At 35.8% G+C, this 21,998-nt stretch overlaps 1 protein-coding gene and 1 pseudogene across 1 annotated transcript in view; one reads left to right on the top strand and one right to left on the bottom strand.

Annotated features, from left to right (window-relative positions):
- MDGA2 (MAM domain containing glycosylphosphatidylinositol anchor 2) overlaps window positions 1-21,998 on the bottom strand; it is an 875,220-nt gene that overhangs the window by 485,440 nt on the left and 367,782 nt on the right. The window contains exon 2 of the mRNA XM_053656885.1: window positions 6,124-6,263. Coding sequence (XP_053512860.1) covers window positions 6,124-6,263 — 140 coding nt within the window. The remainder of the gene's footprint in view (window positions 1-6,123; window positions 6,264-21,998) is intronic.
- LOC119042636 (uncharacterized) lies at window positions 17,257-17,385 on the top strand (annotated as a pseudogene).

Genomic DNA, 21,998 nt, shown 5'->3' with positions numbered 1-21,998 from the left:
AGATCCATGAGCTAAAGCCAGGCATATGACCAAAACCAACTTCAATGGATAAGGCAGGAATACTCGACCTGCTATATTAGGTTACCTGCTTTCTGTAGTGATGGTAGTGATACTTACAATTATTAATTTTATAAAAGAAAATATTTTATCAACCACTCAATCACAAGTATGATGATTTACTCATTAGTTACTTTTTGTTAAACATTCTACTAAATAATACACGTGTATTATCTCATTAGGTACATTAATATTTTTTAACTTTTATTTATTGATTTGACAGAAAGAGAGAGAGAGAGAGAGAGAGAATGAGAATAAGATGTGTTGTTCCACTTGTTTATGCATTCATTGGTTGATTCTTGTATGTGCCCTGACCTGGGATCAAACTTGCAACCATTTCATATGGGGACGGGGCTCTAACCAACCGAGCTACCTAGCCAAGGCAACATTAAACATTTTGTGAGCAAGTGTTTAATGTGTATAAGAAATGTTTCTTTTAAGTCTAAGACTGTCCATGGAGTTAAATAAAAGATGATCTCTGAAATAACTCAGTTAATTCGCATCTTCCAAAGAGCAAAAATGACTCTAAATTTCTGAAGATCTTCATTAAAATTTTAAAAATATTTGGATAATGCTGATGGACTGAGAGTAAATATCAGCAGTTCGAAAGTATACTAAAATTTTGAACCCAAAAAGGCTTTCCATATTCCATATAAAATCCAGTAAAACAAAACTATTTGAATGCACGGCATAAACCATCAGAAAGACTGAAGGAGTTTCCTCCAAAGCAAACTGTGGTAAGTGTGTTTACCCAGGTGACCAAGAACATAATAAAGCTGTATTTTGTCAAGGGATGAGACAAGTATATATGTGAGGGAGACACTGTGAAAGTAGCTATTGATAATGAAAGTTGTGATTAATGAATTTTTGAATGCTTGGCTAAAACTCTTTCCTATATCTTTTCCAAAGGTTATTGAAAAAATATTAGTGTTTTTTATTGTTATTGTTGGAGTCTCTCACATGATCTGGCAGACAGGTCCAGTCTAGACAGATTTATTACAAATTTTTAAAAGTGAATTATATTAAATTCTTTAAACCACAAGAAGGAACAAATGTAATATTTGGTTATCTCTGATTAGATAGTGTACCCTAATTCTGCCCATTTAATTGAACATAAATCTAATGTTTATTTTTCATGTGCATGCAGTAATAGTATTTTTAAAAATTTAATAGCTGAACTAGAAAAAACAAAAATATGAAGCAAGATATATAAAATATTTGCAAAGTACAATGTATAGCTAGTAGTAATGGTTCCAGACTAAAGAACTTGTTACCAAAGTTTGCAAAAATCTTCATTATATGATTATCACTTTAGAATTGGCATAGAAAATTAATAAGAATAGAAAGATCAATAACTCTACAATAGTCCTGACAGTCAAGGACATATTTATACAGCAATTAAATGACTGAATATGATCCTATTATAAAATTGAAAAATGGACTTGTGACTGGTCTTATTTTTTTTATCCAAAAAGCAAATACTCCATAGGGATGAACTATAATAAACTAGTATACAGTTTTAATGCTTCTTAGATTAGTGTTTGGATATACATATATATTTTTAAAGAGTGGTTTTCAAAAATATTTTAGTGATGAAATATTTTATTCAGATAAAATCTTATCCAGAAAGCCAACTCATGAAAGTGGAGCTGTTTTGATTGATGCACTTTTATTTTCCTTTGTTTTGTTTCGTTTTAAAGAGGAGGAAAGGCCTTGGCTGGTGTAGCTCAATGAATTGAGCCCAGGCTGTGAAACAAAGGGTCGTGGGTTCAATTCCCAGTCAGGGCACGTGCCTGGGTTGTGGGTCAAGTCCCCAGTAGGGGGCATGTGAGAGGCAACACATTGATATTTCTCTTCCTCTCTTTCTCCTTCCCTTCCCCTCTCTCTAAAAATAAATCAATAAAATCTTAAGAAAAAGAGAGAGAGAAGGAAAGGTCAATATCTTCCGTCCACCCAAATATGCTTGCCCATGTTTCTTATTAAGACAAATTCAAAGAGCCTCACATTATACACATTACAATAAAACAGTATCTCTCCCTGAGAAGTCCAAAATATTTGAAATGTCCTACTGAGAAATTATTTGTAAAAGTTTGCCTTTTACAAATAATAAAAATGCAGAAATTTTCATTTTAAGAAGTTCTTTCCAGGGACCACACACTGAAAACCACTATTGCTAGATCTGTACTTGCTCATCTGAACACACGGCCAAGTAAAACATCCTGCTCATAGAGTAATACTTTTCATTACCTATTCTTTTTAAAAAATGAACAAACAGCCCTGGTTGGTGTGGCTCAATGGACAGAGTGCTGGCTTGTGAACCAGAAGGTCGCTGGTTGGATTCCCAGTCAGGGCACACACATGGGTTTCAGGCCAGGTCCCCAGGTGGGAACTTGGGAAAGGCAACCAACCCATGTATTTCTCATGCATCAATGTTTCCCTCCTGCTCTCTCTCTCTCCCTTTCCTCTCTCTCTAAAAATATATAAATAAAATCTTAAAAAATGAAAGCATGAACAAACATATATAGCTATATTCATGCAAAATCACCAAACAGGACAGGAAGGTGATATACTAAACTACTTCATATCTATCTCTGGGAGGTGGGTGGGAAAGTGAAGGGGAACATTCATGTCAAATACTCTATCATTAAAGTCATTTACAAGAATACTGTATTCATAATTTACCAGTACTTATTTTCAGTTTGATAATATTGAGCAAGAGAGAAAAGGAAGGGAGAGAGGGAAGGATGTAGGGAGGAAAGGAAGAAGGAAGGAAGGGAGGAAGGGAGGAAGGGAGGAAGGAAGGAAGGAAGGAAGGAAGGAAGGAAGGAAGGAAATGAAAAGAGAGTGAGTAGCTGAACCCTGAAATTACAGACATCTAAAGGTAATATTAGGTTGGTAAATTTACTGGCAAACACTTCCTTTCTTTAACTCCCCATGTGCCTTTCTAATAAGCCCTCATTAAACAAGGTAATCTGAAAGTAGTTCTAGTGCTTGTGAGCTAAAAAAACAAAAACAAAAACTAATAAACAGGGATATGAAGTCTTTGCAGAGCGTTAAAATGAAAAATATTGAAATTTATTTAAATAACTCTAATTTATACTATAAAAATGCTAAGAACCATTTTTAACTCTACTTATTTTCATACCTACACATTCAATTCTCGAACTTAGAGTCTAAGCATAAATTACCTAAAAATAATAAAAGCCAGCATGTTTTATTATGTGACTATATATTGCTCATTATGTGCTAAGTTTGTATGTATGTGAATATATACATTGTGTATGTATAAATATACATAATATATATACACATATTATAATTATATAACTATACATAGTTATAATATACATTTAAGTATCAAAAGGGGTGTGTGATAAAATATGATAAATACCTTCATCCTTATTATACAGATAAAACTGAGGCACATAGAGCAGAGAGGTTAAGCACCTTTCCCAAAGTCACAGTAATAGACATGGAGAGCCCAGGGGTCCATATAGGCAGTCTGACTCCAATATCATACTCCTAACTACTGCATTGAATCGACCTCTCCTTCACTTCCTGCATTGCCCTTGGATTCATCAATAACCTCAGGCCACTATACATTGCCAAACAATATATTTAAAAATATTTTAATTTAAAAAATGCCGCCTTTGAATATTTCTGAAAATGGAAATCTTTGTGACTCTCATTGCTCCAGGAACATGCAACAGATTAAGAAATCTCTCTTCCATTGCACTTTCAACTCTTATCATATTCAGATTAGACAAAGCAACAAGAAAACCATTCCCGCTTCATGGTATCAGCCAAGAAAAACCATCCTCGGGACCAGCTGCCAACAGCGTGCCCTTCAGTGTTTGGCCGGGCTGCCGAGGCCCAGCTGTTCTGTCAGCCTTCCTTATACAGTTTGTTGACAAAGAAGAGGCCCAATTAATTTATCAAACTGGCAATATGTGCTGAAACTTATTCACCTGCAAACACATGAGTTACTTCTAGGAATGAAGAGATAAGAATACTGAAACAATAAATCTTTGTGAATTTCAGAGCACACTGAGACATTTCCAAAAATGGAATTGCTTAGGGAAAATGAATAAGGTGATACTCTACTCCTTTGTATCAGAACTTATTTTAGATCAGTCAGAGATCAAAAGATGCATCCTAGCATGAGAGGGAAGATGTATGGGGAAAATAAGACATTTCTAATATTAAGGGAACATAAAGGTGGAGCTAGAAGGAGCAGAACAGCTGGGATAACTTAAAATCAGAGATAAGAACTTGTGTTTGTAAGTAAAATTTAGAGATCAGAATGCAGAATTAGGCACACTCAGTGTGGGAATAATGAAAGCATCAATAAGTCTTCTCTTACCATAAATTCCCTCTCATAAAGCAACTTGTGGCTTCTTTTAGATTTATTTGGGCTCTCTTATTTTGATCCCAACTTTTTCATTCTGGAATTCATATGTGTGTGTGTGTATAAACAAAGAACTTATAATCAAATAATAACTATACTAAATTTTTGTGATAATATTCTCAAGTTAATGCTATTTTTTAAATTTTAGTAAAATTGTTTTCACTGGACTCCATTGTTTTCTGTATGAATTTTAAAATAAAAATCCTTTCCATGTTACCTTCTCTGTCTATATCAAGTTTTAACAATTATTATTTATGCTCTTACATGTTCAGGTTTGCAATTTTTCTACCAAGTCTGATTATATTGGGTCAAATTTGTAGAAATCAATTTTATTAAGACAATTTATTCTTCAATCAATTTTTAGTTAACAGCAAATGTTATAATTTACAATTTTAGCCATTATGAATGGCTATATATATTATATATTAATAATTTTTCATTTTTTATAGGTTAGTTTTTTTGTTGTTTTTGTTATGATATTTTACACAATTTTTCCTTTTTTTTCTAGGTTACTTTTTTAGTTTTCCATATTATCAACATCATGAGCTTTATAAAATGTATTTTACCATACTTATTTTCAATTTTCTTCAGGGTCAAAATGGCAGGGTCATAACATTCTTGAGTATTAAGCTCTAAGGAAGGTCAGAGCAAAAGACAAGCTTAAAACAATGGGTCATGAAATCTCCACATTGCTCTTTTTAATGGGATTTACTGGCATGACACATGTTTCAGGGGAACAATTTGATAACAAATCAGATGTACAGTGTATTGTACGTTCACCACCCGAGTCAAGTCTCCTTCCATCACCATTCGACCCCCCCTTTCCACATTGCTCTTTACTTTTCCCTATGTAGTATGCGTTATCTGGATTTTTTTTCCTGTAACACAAAAACTTATAAGATGTAACTCTGTCTACCAAATGAGACTTTTCCGTCATAGTGTTTGTGTTTATTATGAATATATGCTTTGAATTAGTCAGGTTAAACATGGAATTAAACACTGGCAAATCATGAACAAAACATGCTGAATATTCTGTACCTGAAAATTTTTTCATTATAGATACATAGTTTTCCATATTATCTTATAGTAACACTTTCTTTGACTCCTGTAAGGTTCTTCTTTGTTTATTGTTTCTAATTTGAGTGCCCTTAGAAAGTGTCAATATCTGTGCCTGCTATTAAATTAGCTTTACAAAGCTGTAAGTCATGACTCTGAGTGTCTGAATGCACATATCACCTACAAATATTTGTTTTCCAAAATTTTCTATGGGTATAATGACTAGGTGCAAGGACAGTAAATGTGACCTGGTGCATCACAGTTTTCAGAATAGATGCCTCCTCAACAAAAGTCAGGTCATCCTGAGGTCATATTCCACATTCTAAAATAAACAAATTGCCATATGAATTGTTATCTTACTAAGATATTGTAGTATTCTCTTTAACACCTTTCTTAGAAATGTCTTCCAAATTTCTCATCATACTAAACCAAAAATCGTTTTTTCAAAATCCACACAAATACTTCAAGGTTGAATGTTCAGCAGTCACCATCCTTATACTGTATTACACCCCCTACCTGAATTTCACACACACACACACACACACACACACACACACACACAAACTGAAAGAGTTTTCCCTAATGTCACAGTTCAGACTCACCTGTGGACGTGGATGTCCAGTGACCAGACAGGTCAATTCCAGGGTTTCTCCTTCCCGTATAGTGTAGACTCTCTCAGAGTAGCGCTCCTCTTCAATGTTACAGGCCAAGCCGGAATGGACAATACGAACCGTGGGGGGAGCTGTTGAGTCAGGAAGAGAGACAAGATACATAAAAAGATAAGTAAACCATCTTTCCATGAATCATCCTCATTATAAGAGCAATTTTAATTAGAATTTACCAGAATCAAATCCATCAATCTTAACACTTTGAGAATCCCTGAAGGATTAAAAATTTTGCTGGACAGAAAGGTTGGAATTTATTTAAAAGTCACCAAGACATTCTGAATATGTCAAGAGGGAATAGAGTGGCAAGAGAAAACTGGCAACTCAGAAAATCTCCGTCATTACAAAAACACATGATAAAATTTGATTGCAAAAATGTGCAAGGTCCCCTTCCTTTCTGAAATGCAAAGTTTAATATAGTAAAGGGTATTGTCCAAATACTAGATAGTGCAAAAGGAGACCATTGGTAAGAAAAAAAAAAGGATTTTGAATTGAAGAGTCTGTCATTTTTCTACTAATTTTATAAGCCCTTTGGTGCAAACAGGAAGCTAAGGAATGAAAACATTTGATTATCAAGAACTGAATACTTACTTAGTTTTCAATTTTTATAGACTCCTGTATTGATATAAGCAATGATATGATCATTGAATTAAGCCACTGACAAAAATCAATAAATCACTGGAGCCTAAGTATAAAATTCTTATTCAAAAGAGACTTAGTTCTCATGAAGCTGACCAGCATGAATAATTCTCTCCTATTTCAGGGCCATGTAAGTCAGTAAAACTTGACTAGCTCTCATGGGTTCACACAACACTGCAAAGCCACTACATGCAAAAACTCTCCAGGCCATGACAAACTTAGATAATAAGATATGTCCTGTCATCAAGGAGATTACCATCATCTGCTAGCTGCAAAATGGAGATCATTCCTTATTGTGAGTGCAGTATTTTTGTTTATATTTGGAAGTGAAGGAGAAACTTAATTTAATCAAAAGCCAGTGGAAAAGCTATATATTCTGACATGTTAAAGACAGTAGTAATGCCAAGAATTTCCTGGTAGCAATCTCAGCCTAAACAGCAGTAGCATTAATAGAGGCTGATTGCTTACGAATTAATGTGTGCATGCTTGAAATTTTTATTTTAACTCTAAAAGGATCATTAATTCCATAAAATTTGAAAGTAAACTTGGTGATTTTATGGAAGAGATAAAATGATTTTATAAGTCTAACTTATGGAAAAACTTCTGGGAAAATCTATGTTCTGAAAACTTAAAAAAAATGCCACTATGTAATACTTTATTTTATATGATGGAAATGTACAGAACAAGTAGATTTTAATCATAGACAAGGACATATTTTAATATTATGCTTCTCAATTTCAAACAGAAACTGAAAGATAGAAAAGCTACTTATAAATAATAAAACAACTGATAATTTTATACCTTTCTGGATACCCAAGTAGAGTCCTGTTCTCCAGCTTTCAAATCAGAATTCCACTCTCCAATTCTCAGCCTCAAATGACATGTAAAAATTCCAACAGTAGGATACAAATGAGGAATGTTTCTAGAACAGTAGTTCCTACAGTCAGTATGCACAATAAACTGTCTGGGAACTCAGAGGCATACACAGAGAACTGTATGTGTGCAGACAATGCCAAGAATCTGATTTTCACCAACATCCCCGATAATGACATAACAGTGCTACATGGATCAGGTTATCAGAAATAATTTTCTGGGTCTTATAAATATTTGTTGACTAAAATAAAATACTTGAATGGATAAAATATTCTTTTTTACAAAAATTTTTCAAGTAACTAAACTTCATACTATGCACCATTTCACTAGTTTAAAAAACTAAATGGTGCTTAAACAAATCATTTTTTTTGTTCAATAAAATCAATTTATCAAAAATTTTCCACCACGTCTTTGGACTCTGTCTAGACACTGTAATAATTTGTTTAGTGTTATGACATTACATATCCTTATCTGCAGAGTTTCTCTGGTGTTCTGATGTATTTCATACAATGTTTCTTTCAACTCATTCCCTTTAGTGATCAAATTTAAACTTCAATTAAGATAAGTGATATTAAAGAGTAACTTATTTTAAAATAAATAGCTGCATATATATTATAGAAGTTAAACTGATGATAATTAATCTATATTTATAAAATATAAATAGAAAATTGTTAAAGAGAAAATATAGATTCATTACCTTGAAATACATTTCTATGCCAAATTTTGCTTAATAAGTGATGGCCCACATGTTTATTAATAGATCTAATTATGTAGTAACGTGACATCCTTTTGAGACTAATTTACACTTGTTATTTTTGTTTTAATTTCAAGTCAATGAACAGTACTGCTATTTTTAAGATATATCTTTCCAAAGTATCATTATGCAAATAAGTAGCTTATTTAAACCATTTAAATTATACAGTCAGCACATTGTGTTCATTCACAAGGGTTAATTTTATGCTCTTTTTCTTCTACATTTTAACACATTCTTGGAAAAGACAATTGCCTATATACTGTAATCATGAACCTACCACCTATTTTATAGGGGGGTGAAGGATTCTCCCTTACTTTAAGTGTTGAAGATGTATTTTTTCCCAGTATGCATTAAAATATACTCTAAATATTTTGGGTTGGGGGGAATGGGTGAAAAAAGGGAAAGGAATTAAGAAGAACAGATTTCCAGCTATAAAAATGGTCACAGGGGTATAAAGTCCAGCACAGGGAATATGATCAATAATATTATAGTAAGTATGTGTGGTGCCAGGTGGGTACTAAGAATGTTGGGATGTTCATGTTTAAGGCATGTAAATGTCTAATCACTATGTTGTACACCTCCAACTAATATAATATTGTATGTCCACTGTAACTGAAAAATAAATTTAAAATGGTTTATATACTATGCTCAGTACTTCAGCTGCTCAGTGATAACATGAACATTTTAGAAGCTTCCATGAACTCCTTTGCTCTGCAGAAAGCTCAGCCTAAAAGGTCTTAGAGCTCATCCAGGTCAGTGTTCTTATTTCCACATTAGGGAAATAGTGAAGTCTGAGGACACTGAGAACAAGCAGGACTTGCCATCCCAACATATGCCTTGTGGGACATTGATCATTTTTGGCTGGTTATTTTTAAGAAACAGTGCCTCAGGAAAATCCATTGACCTTCTAACTGTCTAAAGGACCTTAGATGGAGGAGGTCCTTTAGTGCCCCAGGGAGGCACTACCATCACAGGTGACTACAGTGTAAGGTGAGCTTGTGGGTGATTGACAGGGAGGAGGCAGCAAGGCCTGATTTGAGCAAAGATGTCTCTGTGGCCCATGGTCAAAGACCTCCCTGCAAACCTTTGTTTGCCAAACGTTTGCTTTAGTATCTCCATGTTAGTTGCCTTATTCCCCTTTCAAGTACCAAACCACACCCCCATGCTTCTTTTTAGCTCAAGATGGCATATAAAGCTTAATTCCAGATCTGTCCTAGGGTCTCATGTTCATATAGAATTCTTATATTTACATACCTAATAAATTTGGTCATTTTTTTTCCTGCTAATCTGTCTCTCATGTCAATTTAATTATTAATCCAGCCAGAATAACTTAGAAGGTCAGAAAGAAAATTAATTTTGGGGGCCCCCTTGACATTGTGAACTGGCCACAGGTGTGCAGTTAGTATGGTTTAAATAAGACCAGAATCAGTGGCCATTTGGTCTTTTCACTGCTTTATGTTGTGAAACTATGTCTGATAGAATTAAATTAGAGTTCTAAATAACTCCCACACTAGACCTGGACTAGATTTCAGGAATAAAAAAGACTGAGAAACTGTTCATAAAAGAGTTACAGCACCATAACTAGATCAACAATAAAAATAGTGTAATAGTTCTAACCTTGACCAATAAACACTGTCCCAATTGACCATTCTGCCTCTGGTCTCTGTCAAATCCATGAAATCTTACAACTGCCAAAATCTCTTGGAATTTTTATTGTCTTTGTGTCTTTTTCCTGTCTTAGAAGCTATAATGCCTGCCAGTGACGTTTCCGAGTCTGCATCCGTCTGGATGGCATTTAGGTGCTCTGTAAAGGGTCCTTCCACCATCCATCCTGAGCTCCCCCTTCTCTAGAACATCAGCCTGACATCGGAGTAAAGGTAAGGAGCCCTAAAGTTTTTAAGAGTCTTTGCTTATGGTGTTCCTTTATTTCTAATTATCAGATTGATATATGGACTGATGTTCCTGGCACCTTCTTGAGTTACTTAGCAATGATTTTCTTCTCTTTTTTTCCAGGAGTTACGTACTGCCCAGTTATTCTCATTTTCTTGTCATTCTTACTGGATATTAAGTTAGTACCTTGCCAAGAGAAGCATCTTTTATTGGCATCTGTCCTATACCACATAATTCAAAGCACAGAATAGGCATTCAGTAATTAATTTATCATTTGCTTTAGGAAATATCACTATTTGACACCTATCTCCTATTCTAGCTAAATATCAACGATTGCGCCACTGTATTTACTCTCTTTAAATGTAAATGTAATTTGCCATACTATGTCTGAAGCAAGATGTATTTTATCCTCTGCCTATTTGGAAAAAGTCTCAATTCATCATCCTAAAATTGGACTAAGGGTTATGATCTCCTTTGCCCTGTAGAGTCAGCAATAAATTAAAATGTTAAAATATTGCACGAGACTCATATTCATCCAAATTTGCTTGTAATATACCAAATCTCATTACATAAAATCTCTCCTAACACTAATCACATCAACCCCCTTTGAGTAAGCTGTGTTTGGGTTCAAGAGTTCAGCCTAAAAGGACAAAAGAGAGACATTTTCTTATCTTGTTAGAATATACTTTTGAAAGTTAAACCAAATTCTGTCTGTCTTCTGTTGGAAAAAGAATATAAATAAATTATTTTCTAGTGGCAACCACCAGGAACATTTTCGGCCTTTTAGCTCATATACAGACTTTCAGGCATATATTTATTGAGCAACTGCCATAGGTCATACACAAGGCTCTGTTCTAGGGACGTGAGCATTAATTAGTGCCATGAACTGTGCCTTCTAGTTACGGCCTATTTGCTCTGTCCAATTTATTAAAAACAAAAGAAAAAATGATTACAGTTGAACAAGATAGGTGCATTAGCCGAAAACAGTCAGAAGCTCTGTAAAAGAACAAAACAGAGCATGAGTAAATCTGCCTGGGGGTTTCTAACACGTTTCACAGAGTCAGTGACATTTAACATCATGTGGAAAGACGCATGTGGTAGGAACAAAAGGAAAAGGGCTTTCCAGAGAGATGAAACTGTGTGTTCAAAGGTATGTCTATGAAAGACTGTGTGCAGTGTTTAAGAAATAACTACAGTAAAACGCAGACCATGTAGTTTACAATTTGTTCTGAACGCTGACACTGGCACTACTCTGTCACCTTGCCATCATGTCTCTAGATGCAGGAGAGAGACTGCACAGTCCTGGGAATGGAAATGAGGAGGGAGACCCACGTTAGAGATCTTGTTAGGCAGACTCGGTGTTGGCTGACTGTGGAGGTGAGGGGAAACACTTAAGATGCACCAAAGTTTATACTTTGGTTAACTAGGTAAAAGAAGATGATTTTTAAATAAAAGGTATCTCATAATCTCTATGATCCCTACATCACTCACAGGTGGGAGAGGCTTGAGATGAAGGGCTCTGAGACCAAATAATGGAGGGCTTTGTGGGAGTCAGGACTTAGAAAAGAACTGGTTTTGAGAGAGAAGCTTTTTCCAGTAACAGGCACTGTCCCTGAAGCACACACCATTATTTGACAGTAATAGGTTTAGTACTAGGAGTTCCCTGTCTTCTAAGAATTGTAAAAGCTTTGTACTTTGGCCAATAACTGATCTAACTGTTCTCTGGGAATTCAGGTTAACAGTAAAATTTTGCCACTTCTACAGTAGGGGAAGGTAACTTATGTTCCTGGCGTATGTCACAGATCTCCTGGGATCGGTAGTATGGAGAGAGGGATTCTCACAAGACCCTTCTCAGAAACAATGGTGAGGGGATCAGTAAACCACCCTGAACCAGCATCCCTCACACACTCCGGCTTCTGTGGAGAGAGACAGACAAAGACACAGGGATAGAAGACATCACACATCTTACTGCTGTACCGTGGCCAGAGGTAATCGAGTTGTCCCTGTTATGTAACAACATTCCCTTCGCAGTCGTTCAGTTTCACACTTAAAACAGACATAACAATGATCACATTCCCTTTCACTGTTCTATCAGTTTAAGTGATTATATGCCTTCATAAAATACTTTTCAGTTTTCTTTTGTTTAACATTTTATCTATTTTATTTTTAGAAAGAGGGTAAGGGAAGGAGAAAGAAGAAAGAAATGTTGATGTAAGAGAGAAACATCAATTGGTTGCCTCTTGAACGTGCCCCAACTGAGGACTAAACCCACAACCCAGGCATGTGCCCTGACCCAGAATCAAACCGGTGATCTTTCACATTGCAGGACGATGCCCAGTCAACTAAGCCACACCAGCCAGGGCCACCTCTCAGTTTTCTACATCTTATATTTAGCTAATGGGTATTGGCAATAATTAGTCTTTTCTGCCTATGGCATGATTTTTAATAGAGCACAAGTGTTTAGTGCTTCTTTTTAAATTTTTTAAAATTGTTATTCTATTACAGTTGTCCCAACTTGCCCCCTTTGCCCTCTTCTGCACAGCCTGCCCCTGTTCCCACAGTCAGTCCCCACCCTGTGGTCCATGTCCAGGGGCCATTCATACATGCCCTTTAACTAGACCCTTCCCTTTCTTTCCACCATTATCCCTCTCCCCCATCCCTCTAGTCACTGTCAATCTGTTCCATGTTTCCAAGCTTGTGGTTCTATTTTGTTCACTAGATTCCTCTTATAAGTGACATCCTATTGCATTTGTCTTTCACCATCTGGCTTGCGTCGCTTAGCATGACATTGTCCAGTTCCATTCATGCTGTCACAAAAGGTAGGAGTTCATTCTTTCTTTCTGTTGTGTACTATTCTGTTGTATAAATGTATCACAGTTTTTTTTATCCACTCATCTACTGATGGACACTTAGCTATGGTAAATACTGGATGGCTTGAATCTAGAAATTAACCTCAAGGAAAAAACTCAAAGCATTCAAATATAAGGAAACTGAGTAATATGTTATTAAATAATGAATGGGTTAACAATGAAATCAAGGAAGAAATCAAAAACTATATGGAAACAAATGAGAATGAACACGTAACAACCCAAAACCTATGGGACACAGTGAAGGCAGTCCTGAGAGGGAAGTTCATAATAATACAGGCAATAAATACATAACAATAAAGAGAAAAATCTCAAATAAACAACCTAACTCTACATCTAAAAGAACTAGAGGAACAATAACAACAAACAAAGCTCAGAGTAGGTAGAAGAAAGGAATTAATCAAGATCAAAGCAGAATTAAATGACATAGAAACTAAAAAAACAATTCAAAGGATCAATAAATCCAGGAGCTGGTTATTTGAAAAGATAAACAAAATCACCAAATCTGTAACCACACTGATCAAGAAAAAAGAAAGAGGACTCAAATATATAAAATCAGAAGTGCAAGAGGAGAAGTTACAACCAATACAATAGAAACACAAAGGATAGTAAGAAATTATTATGAACAACTATACACCAAGAAGTTGGGAAACCTGGGTCAAATGGATAAACTTATAGAAACATACAATCTTTCAAAACTGAATCAAGAAGAAGCAGAAAGCCTGAAGAGACTGGTAACAACTAGTGAAACTGAAGCAGTAATCAAAAAACTCCTGGCACACAAAAGCCCTGTACTGGATGGACTCACAGGTGAATTTTACCAAACATTTAAAGGAGAACTAACTCCTATCCTCCTCAATCTATTCCAAAAAATTCAAGAGGAAGGAAAACTCCCAGTCTGTGTTTATGAAGCCAGAATAAGCCTAATTACAAAACCAGAGCTTCTAAAAGATGATGTCTTTCATTCTTTTTACTTTCTCTTTCCTACCTGAGTTACTAGGTTAAGATACTGTGTGAATGATCTCCTCCCTCCCTTTTCCAGAATGACCTCTCAGCTTGTTCAATTAAGTATTGTGTGTAAAGATCTCATCCATAATTACTCCTCTTGTTGTTGACAATATCTCTGCCCTTCTGTCCATTATATTACATTTTATAATATCACAAATTCAGACAGGAAAGAAGAAACTATAAAGATTTGAGAGACAAGGTAAAAAATTCAGTTTTAGGTGCTGATAGTGATCTCACCAACCACTGACAAGTTGTTTCTGGACCTGAAGATTTAGAGTTTTTATAGCTTGGATGGAACATTATGCTGAGTGAAATAAGCCAGGCTGTGAAAGACAAATACCATATGATCTCACCTTTAACAGGAAGCTAAACAACAAAACAAACAAGCAAGCAAAATAAAAACAACAACACTGAAATAGAGAACAGGGGGACAGTGTCCAGAGGGGAGAGGGGAGGGAAATTCAGGGGAAAAAGGGGAAGGATTTACAGGAACTAGTATAAAGAACACATGGACAACAACTAAGGGGGGTGAAAATGGGAGGGAAGTGAGGGGCATGGGGGGTGGGCTGGGATGGGAGTAAAAGACAGAATACTGTAGTTGAAAAATAATTAAATTTTTAAAAAAGAAGAAAAAAATTAGAGTTTTTAAATGGCAGTGGATGGTGGACAAAAATCTCTAAAATACAACATTTAGAGACAAAAATCCCTCAAATGTAACATCTAGAGCACAGAATAAGAAAGTAAGGGGATAATGGTAGAACCATGAAAAATATAAATTATTAACACAGAGAGAGAGGCCGAGGAATGATACTTAGTATAATTATAAAGTCAAACACATGGAAGAAAAACAGAAAATGTACTGCTTTAAAAGTTGCACAAAGAGATGCTTAGGCCTGGTGAAATATCTAAAAGCATCACTTAACTCCAGAGTTGTCCATTAAGAGCATAGACAAAAAAGGTCATTCCCTTTGACAATCAAGATGGCCTTGGTGAATTTTGAATGACATGTGGCCATAGAGCATTGGGGTCAGAAATGAATGAAGTGAGGTTTGTAAAACGGAGAAAAAATGTCTTAGTAGGTCAAACCAAGATTAGGGCAAAAAGAGTGCTATTGAGGTTTACCAATGTATAAAGAGAAATAGTAAGTACACAACTCAATATTTTAGCAATATTATAACACCATCTCAGGACTACAAAGAATAATTACTTACATTATAAAAAACAAACCATAATGCTTGTATTTCTAACCTAACTATAACTTTTTGCTAATACTGTACTCTTTCCCTGGTGTGCTCTATCATTTTTTGGAAATCAAATTCCCTAAAAATCTCACTTTCTTTCTATTCTCTCTTTTCATTTTCTATTAGTTTAGTATTTTACAAGTTAAACTTTACCAACTTCTGTACCATCTATGCAGAAATCTCTCAAAACTGTCTAATTTTCTCTGTCAACAAAGTCAATCAAGGTTAATCCCTACAGCATATAAATATGCTTACTCTCTCCTACATTAAAAAATAGAGACAAAACAACATTTATCTTCCCATCGACAAGCCTACTCTTATCTCCGCTTTACAGTGTGGTGATTAGAAATAATGGCACACACTGTAAGCCACACTTCTGCCCCTGATTTGTCATCCTTGCTCCACAGCTGTCTGCTTTCTGCCCTATCGCATATATGTTAAGAAAATAATAAAAAATCATAAAAATAGATCACTTTGGTAAGCTACTATTTTTTGTCATTATTTTGATCTCTTAACTCTCCTTCAGTCTTAGTTTAATGGACTTTGCTTCCACGCAACTATAAGAAAGTCTTAAAATTATATACGTACTCTGCACTTAGAACAATATGGACTAGAGCCCTTAGAACAACATGGATTTAAACAGTGCAAGTCCACCTATTTTTTTAAATAAACAAAGTTGGCTCTTTATATCTTAGGATTTTGCATTTAGAGATTCAACCATGTTGAATCTGCAGATGAGAAAGACCTATTGTAGTTGGGTTTGGGGGGAGTCAAGTCGTATCTGGGTTCTCAGCTATGTGAGTGGGGGTGGGTGCCAGCTGCTCTAGCCCCATTATTCAAGGGTCAACTATGTTACATCCCACTATTATGCTTACCACCATAAAATATAAACATATTTCTAAATATGCACATAAGCAAAATATTCAATCTGTATGTCTACTCTAATAATTCCCTTAAAAATAAGGTTAAAATCCTTCTGTTGTTATCATTTTCATCCTGAGTAGGACAATATTATAGCACACAAACAACATATAGATTATTTTAAATCGGCTTTTAGCTCTTTTAGCTTTGAGTTGATTGCTACCAGGGGCTATTTTGAATTGACTATGACTTCAGCATTAATGTAAACTTATCTCCCACCCCTACTCCCTCCAGTCCTGTACCAGGTTACCACTGTATTTCTGTCCACTGAAGGGAATAATGTTTTATCTTTCATTTGATGAGCTATAAAATGTACATGCTAAGGTTCTGTTGATTAATCTGGATTTAATCAGAAAAGATCATATCTACTTCATACAATTTTGGTAGAAATCTCTAAACATGAAATGTTTTGAGTATCTTTTGATATTTCCTCAGCATATGGTGAGCTGCATTGTTATAAATTAATTGAGCCACCCTAAGATTCTACAAAGTCCAAAAGTAAGAAAATTAAATTCTGAAGCCACTGACTTCAGAAAGCAGCTATTATTGTTTTGTAAATAACAGAGGGTGACATGATTTTTTATATCAGTGTTAGATAAGAAGTTAAAGCAAAGAGTTTTATTTGTTTGTTTGTTTGTTTGTTTACTGAGGGGGGAATGAGGGAGAAAGAAAGGGAGAGAAACATCAAAGTGTGAGAGAAACATTGATTGGTTGCCTCTCGCACGCCCTCAACCAGGAACCTAGCTCACAACTCAGGCATGAACCTTGACCAGGAACTGAACCAGTGTCCATTTAATTTACAAAATGGTGCTCAACCCACTGAGCCACGCCAGTCATGACAAAGAGTTTAATTTTTAATTTAAACCTAAGTTATCTCAGCTTTGCACAGCGGCAGTATCGTAGCCAATGAGGCTTGTCCGAGGCATGATTATTGCTAATTGTAAATTTAAGTTCTCTGTAATATATAATATATACTATTCAAAACAACACAAAGTTTGTCATCAAAAGAAAATGACATTCGCTAACAATGTAATTGTGTTCATAAGAATATAAAGTGAAGATCGAAGATGGCAGCAGAGTGGGTTTCGGAATCTGTACTGATTTCCTCCCAGGACCAAGCTGGAATAACAATTAAATTATAGAAAAGTATCATTCTGAACAACCAACTGAAGACTAGCTGGAGAGAAGCCTTATAACCCAGCACATACAGAAGAAACCACACCACCACATCAAGAGTGACGGGAAGAGCAGAGGTGTGAGATGCTTGCCTAGCCCCTCATGGGCAGCAGCTGAAGTTCAGAGGGATATTTCAGGAGCTGGGGATTCCCTCTGAAAAGAGCAGGATCTAAACACCAGAACCAGGAAAGGTACCCATATAACATCTTGTTGTGAAAAGCAGTGGGTTTTCTGTCTGCCAGGAAAAGACAGCTGGAGATACAGACATGCTCTTAAAGGGCCAACACACAAAATTTTGTTGCAGCCAATTATCCCGGGCATGGGCTGAGGGAGGGCAGAGCAGACTGGAACCACAGGAGGAGAATCTGGGGTTGGTGGATCTAGTGAGAAAGCTGAAAGGTCAGTCACCAGGATTGCTATGTTCAGTCGGTTCACATACTAAAGAAGATGTCTGTCTTAGGCACAGCACTCCCCTCACAGCAGCATCAGCCTGGGGGTAAGCAATAGCCCCACCCACAGGAATTGCTCTTGCTCACCCCATGGAGCTTAAGTCCTGCTGTGAAGTAGAGCCTGACAGACAGACTGCAGGAGGAGGTGGATCTCTGGGCGCTCTGAGACTTTAGCCCACCCTTGCCAAGGCTGAAGCCTTGTAAAAGGCAGCCCTGATGTGCAGCTTTGTCCTTTCTGCATGCAACAAGCCCAGCAGAGGGAGTCACAAGCTATGAATCACTGACAGCTCCAAACAGGTTGCCAAGAGCCAGGTACAGAGAGTGTCTGACACAGGCCTGGACAAGGGTGTTTGCAGATCTGCCTAATACATAGAAAAAAACATAAAGAGGCAGCCAAAATGGGAAGAAAAGTAATAGAATCCAGGTGAAAGAATAAACAAAATTTCCATAAGAAGAGCTAAATGGAATGGAGGTAAACAATTTATGAGACATAGAGTTAAAAGTAATGATTATAAAGATGCACAAGAGGGAAGATAACATAAAAACCATAAAAACGGCCAATCAGAAGAAAAATTAATCTCTGAAATAAATAATACATTGGTAGGATTAAACAAAGTAACAGAAGAAGCAGAAGATGAAATCAATGATTTGGAAGCCAAGGTAGAAAAAACAACACCCAATCAGAGCAGCAAAAAGAAAACAGAATTTTTGAAAAATGAAGATAAAATGGTGTTGGGAAATTCAGAGAGCTACATGCAAATGAATGAAACCCAACCACTAAATTACACCATACATAAAATTTAACTCAACATGGATAAAAGAATTACATATAAGTCATGACAACATAAAAGTCCTGGAGGAGAACAAGGCAGGGAAATTTCAGACATCCCAGGAAGCAATATTTTCACCAATGTGTCCTCTAGACCAAGGAATATAAAGGAACAAATAAACAAATAGGGCTTCATTAAATAAAAAAGCTTCTACACAGTGAAAGAAAATCAGCAAAATGAAAAGGGAAAACCCATGTCAGAAAACACATTTGCCAATGATACCTCACACAAGGGCTTGATCTACAAAATATATAAAGAACTCACAGGATTTCACACCAGGAAGACAAACAATCCAATTAAAAAATGTGCAAAGGACCTGAACGAACACTTCTCCAAGGAGGACATACAGAGGGCCCAAAGACACATGAAAAGATGCTCAGTATTACCAGCCATCAGAGAGATGTAAATTAAAACCATGATGAGATACCACTTCACGCTGGTCAGAATGGCCATCATAACCAAATTAATAAACAAGAAGTGTAGGAGAGGTTGTGGAGAAAAGTGAACCCTAGTGCACTGTTGGTGGGAATATACTCCTGCAGCCAATATGGAAAACAGTAAGGAATTTCCTCAGAAAACTAAAAATGAAACTGCCTTTTCAATAGGCAATTCCCCTGCTGGGATTATACCCTAAGAAACCTGAAACACTAATTCAAAAGAACCTTTGCACCCCAGTGTTCAGGGCAGCGCTATTTACAACAACCAAGTGCTGGAAAAAACTTAGGTGCCCATCAGTAAGTGAGTGGATCAAAAAACTATGATACATTTACACAATGGAACACTACACAGCAGAAAGAAAGAAGGAGCTCCTCCCCTTCCCTTCCTGGAGAGCATTATGCAAAGAGAAGTAAGCCAGGTGGTGAAAGATGAATACCATATGATCTCACCTATAATTGGAACCTAATAAATAAAACAAATAAGCAAGCAAAATATGACCAGAGGCATAGAAATAAAGAACAAAATGACAGTGACGGGGGGGGAGGAGATACCAGGGGAAATAAGGGGAAGGTTCATTAATAAACATATAGAAAGAACCCACGAAAAGAGAGAAGACCCAAAAAACACAATCAGAAATGAAAGAGGAGAGATTACAACTGATACCACAAAAATACAAAGGATCATAAAAATTTCTACAAAGAACTGTATGCCAAGAAATTTGAAAACCTAGGTGAAATGGACAAATTTCTAGAAAAATATAATCTTCCAAAACTCAGTGAAAAAGCAGAAGGCCTGAACAGACCAATAGCAGCTCATGAAATTGAAGCTGTAACCAAAAAACTGACACACAAAAGCCCTAGACAAGATGGTGTCACAGAAGAATTCTACAAAGAATTTAAGAAAGAGTTAACCCCTATCCTTCAAGACTATTCCAAAAAATCCAAAACAATGGGAGACTCCCAAATTCTTTTTATGTAGCCAGCATCATCTTAAGCCCAAAACCAGATAAAGACACAACAAAGAAAGAAAACTTCAGGCCAGTATCACTGATGAACATAGACGCTAAAATCTTCAACAAACTATTGGCAAACCACATCCAACAATAAATTAAAAAGATCACACACCATGACCAAGTGGGATTCACCCCAGGGATGCAAGGATGATACAATATTGACAGATCAATAAATGTAATGCATCATATAAACAAAAACAAAGACAAAAATTACATGATCGTATCAATAGATGTGGAAAAAGCACTTGATAAGGTACAGCACCCACTTATGATAAAAACATTCAGCAATGTGGGAATAGAGGGAGCATTCCTCAACATAATAAAGGCCATATACGAGAGACCTACAGTCAACATCATACTCAATGGGCAAAAAATAAAAGCTTTTCCACTAAGATCAAGAAGAAGACAAGGTTGTTCACTTTTACCACTTCTATTCAAGATAGTATTGGAAGATTTAGACACAGAGCTCAGACAAGAAAAGAAAATAAAAGGCATCCAAATTGGAAAGGAGAAAACAAAACTGTCACTGTTTGCAGATGATATGGTAGTATACATAGTAAATACTATAGATTCTGCCAAAAATCTGCTCAATGTAATAAATAAATTTGGCAAAACAGCAGAATACAAAGTCAATATCCAGAAATCAAAGGCATTTTTGTATACCAACAATGAAACGTCAGAAGTAGAAATCAAGAAAAAATCCCATTTGATATTGCAACAAGAAAAATATAATACCTAGGAATAAACCTAACCAAGGAGATAAAAGACCTATATTCAGAAAACTATATAACACTGAAGAAAAAAATCAAGGAAGACACAAATAAATGGAAACATATACTGTGTTCATGGATCTGAAGAATTAACATAATCAAAATACTCATACTATCCAAAATAATTTACAAATTCAATGCAATACCTATTAAAGTATCAATGGCATATTTTGCAGACATAAAACAAACATTTCAAAAATTTATATGGAACCATAAACAACCCCAAATAGCTGCTGCAATTTTGAGAAAGAAGAGCAAAGTAGGAGGGATTACAATACCTGATAGAAAACTGTATTACAAAGACACTGTAACCAAAACAGCCTGGTACTGGCATAAAAACAGACACAAGGACCAATGAAACAGAACAGAGAGCCCAGAAATCAACCCAAGTCTCTACAGTCAATTAATATTTGACAAAGGGGGCAGCAACATAAAATGAAGTAAAAATACCCTCTTCAACAAATGGTGTTGGGAGAGCTGGACAGCTACATGCAAAAAAAATGAAACTCGAGGGCCAACTTACACCATACACCAAAATAAATTCAAGGTGGTTAAAAGACTTAAATATAAGTTGTGACACCATTAAAGTCCTAGAAGAGAACATCGGCAGGAAAATCTCAGATGTTTTACACAGCAACATTTTTACTGATATGTCCCCTAAGAGCAAGGAACATTAAGAAAAGAATAAACAAGTTAGATCTCATAAAAATAAAAATCTTCTGCATATCTAAAGAAAACAGTATTAAAAAAAACTTATTTGCCAATGATACCTCAGACAGGGGTTTAATCTCCAAAATATATAAAGCACTCACATGACTCCACTCCAAGAAGACAAGCAACCCAATTAAAAAATGGGCAGAGGACCTGAACAGACACTTCTCCAAAGAGGACATACAGAGGATCCAGAAACACATGAAAAGATGTTCAGTATCGCTAGCTATCAG

Source organism: Artibeus jamaicensis, unplaced genomic scaffold (genome assembly GCF_021234435.1).
Source record: "Artibeus jamaicensis isolate MK-2021 breed Jamaican fruit bat unplaced genomic scaffold, CSHL_Jam_final scaffold_286, whole genome shotgun sequence".
Classification (NCBI taxonomy): domain Eukaryota; kingdom Metazoa; phylum Chordata; class Mammalia; order Chiroptera; family Phyllostomidae; genus Artibeus; species Artibeus jamaicensis.
This window is presented reverse-complemented; position numbering and strand designations above follow the sequence as displayed.